Below are 10,086 nucleotides of genomic sequence, written 5' to 3'. Positions count from 1 at the left end.
CCCCTCTGCTAACAGCAGTACCCTCCCTGGGGGCAAGTGCCTAGCAGGCAGACTCAAAGCTGCCAAGATGTTTGCAGATGGGAAAATGCAGGATATGTAAGCTACAGTAGTCAGCACAAGCTCCCCATCCCATGGCTTTTCCTCCCACCACCCACCCTTACCCTGCATGCTGCTCCCTCAGAAAGGAAATATAAAAAGCAACTGGTTGCACTCACCCTGGGACTGGTCAGCTGTGGCCCAGCAAAGGCCCTTTTCATTCCCCTTCCACAGACACAAGGGCTGCTCCAGATGTTTTTGTTTCCCCCTTTCTGCCCAGGAGAACAGGCAGCTTGACTGCAGTTGGCCCAGCCCCAGAGACCAGGGCAGCTGGGGGCATGGGTCCCTGTCCCATGCCAGGAGACATGCTCTCCCAGGAGAGCAGCACGACTGGCTGCAGCCTGCCTGCTGTTTTAGGACCTGGCTTGGGAACAGGAATAGGGTCCCAGTCCTGAAGGAAGCATGTGGACCCAGGGGTTGGAAGAGGAGAGCAGGAATGGATGGATGGATGGATGGATGGATGGATGGATGGATGGATGGATGGAGTGTAAAGGGATGGAAGTAGTGTTTTGTGTCCAGGGAACCTCTGTAACCTGCTCCAGGGCTGCTCCCAGGCCTGGCAGCATTCAGTGTGTACTAACTTTTGGTTGTCTCCTGCTCACTGGAGGCCAAAGCATGGATCAACCCCACACCACCTGCCCAATAACTATGGTGGAGGTGCCTGCAAATGTAGGGTGTCCTGCAGCCCATCCAAGGCCTTTGCCAGCCTGCTCCTGCAGGCACCAGCACACGGTGTGTATCCTGGTATAGGACAAGAACAGGAGCTTGTCCAGCCCCCTCAGCATGCTATGCCCCCATGATCTGGGCATCCTCTTGTGCACACCCCAAAACACCTACTGCTGCTCAGGGTGAGGCGCAGCATAGCTTGTGTGCTGTGCCGCAGCAATGAGCCGCTGTCACCTTAATGTCCAGAGTCACTGCAAGACCCTGGGGCATCAGGACTGGCCTAATGCAGCAGCACCAGATGTTACATCCCTTCCTAGACACTACAGGCCTGGTGGGACAGACCAGGAGAGGGAATCTCACCCAGACACAGCCCTTTATTGAAAACCCACTCAAGAATAGCCAAACCCCATAGCTCAGGCAGAGCCCCAGCTGTTCCACACCCACTGGCAGCATCCCTCCCACTTCTCCCAAGTCCAGCAGTGGTTTTGTCATGAAAGGAATCCTGGGTAAACTCTGCACCAGGGAAGAGTTAGAAAAGCTGTTTCCTGAAATACTGTTGAAGAAAGGAGCTCCATGTCCCCAACTGGAGACATCTTGGGAGGGGACCATGACCTGGGCAGGGTCCACCAGGAGATGCAGAGAAGAGGAAGATGATGTATGATGCTCTGCACTCCCTCTCTTGGATGCTGGGGGAAGCAGAGACCTCAGCAGGGTTGGCAGCAATTTTTCAGCTGAAGAGTCCTTTTGCCTTCTTTGGCTTGGCCTTGGCTGCAGGCAGCCGGGGCTTCTTAGCTGGGGAGGAGGCTGGCTGGAAACAAAGAGGAGGCAGTGTCAGTTCCACCTTGGAGAGTCATGCAGGATGTGTGCAAGTGTGTAAGCAGTGACATTCCTGTCATCTATGTTGTGGGAGTGCAAAATATATACACATGTGCAATCACACTCCCCAGTCAGGATGCATGGGGTAGAATGGGCTAGGAACCAAGCTGAGACTCCTAGCCCATCCTGGATGGGCACAGTGCTTGGATGAGAGGAGGGAAAGGAGATGTGGACCCCATCCTTCCTTTGGTACAGAGAGACTTTCTAGAGCTGCACTCACTGAGGTTCTCTCGCTGGAAGATGTTGTTTCATCCTCCTGGGATGGAGCAGGTGGATGGGGGTGCTCTGTGGTTTCTGCAGTGGGTGCTGTATCCACGTCGCCCTCTGGTACCAGAAAAAGATGCAATTTGGGATTGAGAAAAGGGAGCATGGGGCATTACCCAAACTCACTTCAGGAATTGTGCTTGGATTGGGAGCCCAGACCATGGGGAGAAAGCAAAGGGAGAGACTGTTGCATGGGGTGAGCTGCACATGGGGCCAGGCCAGACTTCCCTTACTCCAGGATATGGGGCTCAGCAGTTGAGGGAACAGCTGCATCATATGCTCCCCATGCCAGAGCCAAGGAACTCCTCACCAGAGCAATGCTGTTTCCGAGCCTGCTTGGCCTCCTGCTTTGTCACTGCAGTGTAGAGCTGCTGCAGAGCAGAGGCAAATGCCTGCCCTTCTCCTGCACTGCAGATCCTGGGCAGGGTCTGTGGGAGAAAGTAGAGGTACCATCACTCTGCCAGGGAATCGCCTGCCAAGTCACCCTGCCATGGTGCTGCTGTGGGCCAGAGAAGGGGCTGTGCACCCCTCTGCCTGTCAGGCCACATCTGTTTTACCTCCGGACTGCAGCAGAGTTTGTGGGAATGAGCATCTCTGGCACTGGGTGGCATGTGGCTGCTCCAGCTGTGCACACACACACACACACACACACACACACATATGTGCACAGCCCTGCACACCTGCTCCAGACAGTGGGTTGCCTTCCCACTGAGAGGCAGACTGCAGAGGCTTTTGGGTCATTCATTAAATGCCAGAGATAAGATTGCTCTGGAAGGGCTGTGGCTTCCCTGCCTGCAGCAGCATGGGCTGCACTTGAGAATATGGACAGTGAGCCTTGGGCAGGGACATGACCTAATAAGAAGTGGGAACAGGTAGCCCCTGCCTGCCACTACAGCCTCCAGCACAAAGCATCTCTGGTGGCCCCACAGAAAGTGAAAATGATGTGACGGTGAGAGGATGTCCAGATTTGCTCCCAGTCTGCCAGAACAGCTCCTGCCTCCCTGCACACACCTTTATTCCCTCCAGACTTGACATGGGAAGCCTCCCTCCTCTTGCCTGCACCTTTTTCCAGTGGGATGCCACCTTTCCTGCTGGACCATGCTGATACACATGACAGATCTCAGCAGGCTGGGGAAGTGCCACACTACACCGGGAACATAACATAGCTCACAGTACTCAACCAAACATGTACAGGGATGGGGAAATGGGTATGTGTCCTGGAGGGGTGCTGCCAGAGGTGTGTGGGGCACAGTGTGGGCCAACAAGTGCAGGTGAGTGTGAGTGCAGCTGTGTGCAGATGAGCATGGCTGCTCATGGGTGCACACATGGCTGTATGGCTGTTTGTGTGTGTGTGTGTGTGTATGTGTGTGTGTGTGTGTGTGTCAAAGGTCTGAACACACTAATCTCTGCCCTGCTCCACACCCAGACAGCAGGAGAACAAAGTGTAATAGATAAGGTAGGATCCTCTCTCGGCCAGGAAAGTGGGGAGGGAATGAGGACGCTCAGACCCACTCAAGGCCAGAGTCCAAAGCCTGACCCCAGCTTCCCAGTAGCACAATAGGTAGGCTGAGCCCTCCTCACTGCTCCATGCCAGACAGGGTGGCAGGACAGGGCTGATGCCAGGATGGGTTGGCTGGTGCCCAGACATACACTTTCCATGCAGGTCTCATCTCTTCTGCTGGAGTCACAGGCATGAAAGGCCCTTTGGCTGTAGGAAATGATTTTTGACCAGCTGCTATACAGGTCACCTCCTCTGTCCCTGCTCATTGCCACCGGAGGGAGCGATGCTCTGCTGCCAGCATGCTGCCAGCATCCTGCCAACATCCCACAAGCATCCCTGGGACTCCTTGGTACTGGGCAAGCACATCTCTCAATGCCTCATTGCCCAGCCTTCAAGCTGTTAGCTGTGCTGCCCAATCAAAAGGTCCCAGAGATGAGGAGGGATGCTGTGCACCTCAGGCACCCCTAGGATGCTCTTGCCCTGCGTGTCTCACCCTACAGAGCCAGGGTTGCACCCAAGGTTGCAAAAGCAGCATCCAAGACTGGGAAGGTGACTGAACTTCAAAGGCAGAAGAGGGCCTGGTCACGGGTGGCTGACATAGCCCAGATCAAAGGCACAAGCTGGAGTCATAATTCAGAGAAAAGCAAACAGCAGCTCCCAGGAAAGTCAGGAATGGCAGTGAAGTAAGCAAAGTGTACTAGATAGCACTGCGTGGGTCAGTGCCCTGGGAGGGCAGGAGAGCCAGCCAGCTCTGGGTGCCACTACCATGGTGCTCACGACCTCTCCCTGCCACCAACGGGTCTCTGGGGAATGCCAGGACAATGGGGTAGGCTATGCATCCAGGGTGCATATCCAATCCCCTCTGCTCCAGCCCATCCAGGATGGCACCTGGGATGTGCCCCGAGCCCCAGGGCTGCTCAGGCTGCTCCACTTCAGAGCATTCAAGCAAGGATCTGGGCAGGGCAGCTGCTTACTCAGTGCCCAGCCCCAGCTTCCCAGAGCCAGCACATTGTCCCCATGGTGTCCCTGGGGACGGGGCAAACCATCCTTGTAGCCACCCAGTGTCCCCAAGAGCAGCACACACACCCCCACTAAGGTGGCACCTTGGGGAAGCACTGGGACAAGAGTGCCCAGCGCCAATGGGGCATCCGGGGCGGCACAGGGGTCTGCAGGTGCAGGGCACCTGCTGCCCACGCCTGTGGGAAGGGCTCAGCTCCAGCAAGCCCAGGGTGGAATCTGGGAGTCAGCAGCCACTTCCTGCCGCTGCTTTTTCCCGGCGGCTGGAGCCCGCGGGCTCAGGGCCATGGGGCAGCTGGAGCTGGCCCGCGGCGGGACTGGGAGGCTGCGCTTCACAGCCCCGGAGGGAAATGGGTTATAACCAGAGCTGGAAGCGTTTCCCTGCAGAGCTATGACTCAGCAGGGAGCAGAGCGTGCTGTGCCGGCCACCGGCCACCTGATGGCCCCGAAGGCTGAGAGGGACAACGAAGTGTCCCTTAAACGGCTGGATGGGGAACAAGCCCTGGCTACAGATGATTTTCCCCTTCCTCCTTGCTCCACTGCTCCATTCTGAAGCTGAACCCTGCTGCAGACAACTTGTCCCCACTGCAACATCAGCCCTGGCCTCTGGTGACTTGTTTTTCCCTGATTACCCATCTCCAGGATAAACATCATGTCTGAGGTCCGGGGAGCCACACAAGCAGAGAGCTGGCAGCTGGGGGAGTGCTGGCCGGGTTGCCCCACACGACTCACCAGGCACCAGGGAGTGATGCCTCGGGAGCTGGCATGGCTTGTCTGGCCTGTTATGACTACCTGGCCACAAGGCCAAGTGGGATGCCCCAGTATCAGGAGGCACTCAAGGCTGCGGTAGCGGCACGGGAGACTCCGCAGCACACCCTGAACTGCGACTGGTGGGGGGGTGCCCAGCAAAGGGGGGCAGGTGCCCGACCTCGCGCTGAGAGCAAGACGTGCTCCCAGACAGCCCCAGAGTGTGAAGGGGCAGCTCAGGGGGAGCTGGGCTGCAGCCTCGCTCAGTGACCCCCAAACCAGAGGGCTCTGCTATGGGGCTGCACCCCAGTGCAGACATGCAGCAGGGTCAGTGGGCAGGGTGGGCAAGGTACAGAATCTCTCTCCAAGGCATTCTGCATTTACCCACCCCCTGCCCAGGATGGGTTTGCAGGCAGGCTGGATCATGCTGGGCCCCCGCACCACTGCCAAGCACCAGAGTCTAAATTGGTCATGCTCAAAGCTGGGGACTGACCCTTTCATTATCACACCAGACGTTCGAAGCGGTTACCAACATTCTTCACTACAAATCCCACATTCCTATTTTTTAATATATTTTTAACTGGAAAACAGAGCGAATGGGGCCTGTTTGGAAATTACAGCCTGGCTGCTGTGGCTTGTATGTCAGATCTGCCCACATTCCCGTGGCCAGCCTCAGCACATGCTCCACAGGGGCACACTTAATAATTCCTGCCGGGGCTGGAGCCAAGGGGTGTGCGCCAAGGAGGAGGATGGCTTCCCCAGGCTGCCCCTGCCAGCAGGCTCCATGGAAGCGGTGTGGTGGAGTCACAGACCAGGAATGGTACACTGGCTCTCTGGCACTGGGCACAGCCACTGCCACACTGGCATAGATGAAGTCTGGTGCTGCTGTGGCAGTTGATGACGGGCAGGGGAAGGGCTCTGTGGCTGGTGCATTCCTGTGCCTCATGGTCTGGCCACTCTTGGCATGCTACCCTGCCACGAGCTTTGTGCATGCTGCTGGGAATGGGGCTGGAATGGCTTGATGGATCTGAGCTGGGCATCTCTGCCCATGGTTATGCCAATGTCAGTCAGGCTAGGGAGAGACCCCCTCTGGGATCCAGATAGGTGCTCATCCATCCTCTGCCAGCAGCAGAGGATCTGTCTGCAAGAGAATAGATGGAGAGGGTTGAACGTTCCCCTTTTAGGTGGTTTCAAGGGCAGGGAAAGGGGGTGCTTATTCCCTGGGATGAAGCAGGCCACATCAGCCCAGTCTCCTGTCCCAGCTCCCTTGCAGCACAATTATGCTCTCCCTGGGGACAGAGCCACCTTCAGGCACCCCAAGGTGCCCTACACTTACCACTGATTGCCCTTTCCCAACTCCTCCAGCCCTTATACATATTTGCACTCCCCTGCCTGCAGCAGTCCCTGGGACACTCCATACCTCAGAAGCAGGTGGGTAAAGGACCAGCTCTGAGATCGCACTGTCTCCATCCCCCCTGTCATGCACTCCCAAGGGAGATAGCAGCAGCAGCAGCAGCAGCAGCAGCTAGGAGAGCTGGTGGTGCTGCCAGCCCGCCCTTGGAGCAGGCACGGGCAGGATGGCCAGGGCTTCGCAGGCAGGCAGCCAGGCTGAGCACACCTGGCAGGAAGTGGCGGTGCCGGCAGGAGAAGGCAGCCGGAGAGCTGCTGAGAGGTGAAGGGGTCACCCCGGGAAGAGCGGGTGGTGATGCCGGGACAGGGGAGCATCCCAGCCCATCCCATCCCAGCCCAGCCCAGCCCAGACCAGCCCAGCCCGGCATGGCACAGCACTCCTCCCAGCACCGCTCTAGCCCTGCTGGCGGCAATGTTTTCCTTTCCCCCTGACTTCAGGGGCCTTTCCAGCGAGCAAATGTCAGGCACATAAAGAGCGGCACTGTGAGCGGAAGATGGAGCGAGAATGCCTGCCCGCGTCCCTCCGTAAGTGCTGTCTCACACTTCATCAAGGCAGCCTTTGCAAGCGAGGCACTCGCTTAACAACCAGCAGTCTATGCTGGCCGGCGACCGCAGCAGCCCCGCCGCTCAATACCCTTTTCTTTTCTCCTTGTGCTGTTTTTGTGGCTTGGGTTACAGCCTTTCTCGCAGACACTGAGCGGAGGGGCGTGGTGGCAGCGGGGCTCTGCATTGTGCCGCCGCCACGTCGGGGTAGATGCTTGTTCCCCCCATGCAGGGATGCGGGGGGGGGGGGGTCTATACCTGCCCTGCCCACTCACTCCTGCATCCAACGCGCAGGGATAAATCCCAGGGAAAGGAGGGTCAGCGGCAGAGCAGAGGTAGGGCAGGAGATTGCAGCATCTCCTCCCCAGACATGTGAGAACCAACCCACCAGGAGCAGCCTGCGGCTTGGCACAGACCCTGGTGGAGGGTGAGTGGTTCCAGCCCCAGTGGGCAGTCCCTACCCCATCCCATTTGGAAAGAGGCCTGGCAAGCAAACCTATGGGCATCCAAGCCCTCCTCCTACCCAAGTGCCAACAAAGTCCCTGAAAAGGAGTTGTGTCCAGTGCTGTCATTGCCTAATATTGCCTCCCCACCAGGGCAATGCTGGAAGATGTTGGGCCTTGCTGTGCAGGGTCTGGTCTGGTGGCAGCTGCTGGTGGCATTCCCAGCTCCAGCTTGACCACGGGCATTTGTCTCCCTGTCCAGCAGCCCATGAGGTAACAGCAGGAGAGCCTTTGGGGAAGCTGGCACTGGGTGCCAGTTTGGCAAGGGAGATAGACAAGGAGAATGCCCTGAAGTATAGCAGGTCCCAGCATGCCAGGACTAGTGAGGACTTGCTTCCAGGAAGGCAGAGTCACAAGCTGATAGTACCTATGGCCTTCACCTCCACCAACCTGACCCATCACTGACAAAGGCTGCCTTCTCCAGAGTCAAGAGTAGAAGACATGGAGACCTGGTGGCCAGTATGCCTTCTCTCCCAGAGTGACAGCTCAGGGACTCTGGTTATCTGTGAGGAAGTTGGGTGGCTCGCACTGCCTTGTTATTTTAGGCTGACTTGGTGAATATGGATACATCACCCAGGTTTATTATTGCAGGGTTCCTCCACAAAGTGTGCCAGCTCATGCGGGTTTATTATTGTCTGCTCAGGAAAGCTGGACACATTGCACTGGTCTGTTATTGTAGGGTTGCTCAGGAAGGCCAGCCAGCTCATCCCAGCTTGCTATTATTGCACAGAGCTTGTGGGGGGCTGGTCAGGAAACTTCCAGAGAAGTGGGATGATGGAAAGGCCACACCTGGTGAATCACAAGGATGCTGTGTGGAGATAAGGAACAGCAAAGGGTGGGATCCTGCACCTCAGCTCCACCCAGCCAGGACAAGCCACTCATTCATGGGCACAAGCACTCATGGGTCCCCTGGGACCTGTGGGGCACTAAGGCTGGAAGAGGCAGCAGGAGTGTGGGTCAAGGCTGGGAACTGGCAAACCAGTCCTCATACTCCTTGAGAAATAAAATCTGGGGATGACAGGGGCACAGCCATGGAAATACCGCACCCAGTACATCCCTAAACCTGGCACACAAGGGATTAGATGAGCTAACAAGGCCCAGAGAGGAAGCTGATGCTGAGCCAGGTGGGATTAGGGGCTTTTGGGGGGGAATCTGGGTGTGTTTTAGGACCAAGGTTGAGCAGGAGGCAGCTGCTCCACCCTTGTGGCTTTGCAGTTCCTCCCAAGCACGGGTGCAGCCATAGGGGCAGCCCCTGGGGATGCTGCCCCATTGTCACCCGAAACTGCAGCAGGAAGCATTTCTGTGTGGGGCAGGCGGGCAGCAGGGCTTACTGCTGAGCTGCCTCAGGCAGGCCCCCAGGCACATGGCCCCAGTAGGGTTGGGTCCAACATGCCCCAGCAGCCCTGGCACTGCTGCTGGCACAGCCACTGAGTCACCATCACTTCCCCTTGCTCTGTGACAGACTGCGTTTCCCAGGCATGGCAGCCTGCTGGTGTCACACCAGCTGTGCCCAGCTGGTACCAGGTGCCCAGACATCCCATGGGCAGTGCCCAGCTGTGCCATGTGCCCAGGTGTCCCCCCAGGCAGTGCTCAGCTGTTCCAGGTACCCAGGTGTCCCACAGGCAGTGCCAGCTGTGCTCAGTGCAGATGTTGGTCCCCAGCCAGGCACTAGGATTGAGTGTCAAGAGAGCTCTCCATGCACAGCAGCAGCGGCAGGAGGCCAGCCTGCCCTGTCAGCATACAGCCCTTTCATTCATGGCAAAAAATAGCCCCCCGGGGTGTGGTCCAGGCTGGAAAAGCCCCCTCCAGCCCTGGCCAGCCCATGTTTATTCAGTAAGGGGGGGACACACTGCCCTCTCCCTGCCCCCCAGCCCATAGCATCATCTCCCTGCCAGAGTTGCTGCTCCTGGATGTGAGTTGTCAGGTCCCCCCCAGCCAAAACACACAAACTGGGGCGGGGGGGGAAGGCAAAACCCTAAAAAGCACTGGGTTTGTCTCCAGGAGGAGCAGCCCGTGGTGATGTCATGAGAGTTTGCAAGCGGCCACATGAAAGGGACTTGCTGCCCAGGAAATCCACAGGTCAATGATCCTTCAGACAAGCCAGTGATTCTTCAGTGGGCCAGGAAGGAAACTTCGAGGAGCCCAAGCCAAGCCTGCCCCTGCCCCGGGAACATAGCTTGCCCCAGCTTCATGGCCCCCCAGGACCCCAACCCTGCTACATGATCCCTCCATCTCCCCTTCTCAACAGCTGTAATTCACAGCAGCCCAATCCTGCTGCAAAATGGTACCAATCTCTGTCCTGCATTCCCTGGGCACCATGCTTCTCTCCATAGACTACCAACATCCTAACCCCTGCTCTGCAGCCTCCAGAGTTTGGACCTCTGTCCCACAGACCCCAGGTCCTTTCCCTCTGCTGGTCAGGGGGGGTAGCACCCCTATCTCCATGGTGATTCATCAAGATGG

The 10,086-nt window shown here is 57.5% G+C and overlaps 1 protein-coding gene across 1 annotated transcript in view; it reads right to left on the bottom strand.

Moving 5' to 3' along the window:
* Positions 1-1,478: 1,478 nt before the first annotated feature.
* NHEJ1 (non-homologous end joining factor 1) overlaps positions 1,479-10,086 on the bottom strand; it is a 41,867-nt gene continuing 33,259 nt past the window's right edge. Inside the window, exons 5-7 of the mRNA XM_062498488.1 lie at positions 2,213-2,330; positions 1,859-1,962; positions 1,479-1,570 (exon numbers count right to left, since the gene is read on the bottom strand). Of these exons, the coding sequence (XP_062354472.1) occupies positions 1,490-1,570; positions 1,859-1,962; positions 2,213-2,330 (303 nt within the window). The 3' untranslated portion in view covers positions 1,479-1,489. The remainder of the gene's footprint in view (positions 1,571-1,858; positions 1,963-2,212; positions 2,331-10,086) is intronic.

The sequence above is a fragment of the Cinclus cinclus genome, chromosome 9 (genome assembly GCF_963662255.1).
Source record: "Cinclus cinclus chromosome 9, bCinCin1.1, whole genome shotgun sequence".
In the NCBI taxonomy this organism is placed as follows: Eukaryota; Metazoa; Chordata; class Aves; order Passeriformes; family Cinclidae; genus Cinclus; species Cinclus cinclus.
This window is presented reverse-complemented; position numbering and strand designations above follow the sequence as displayed.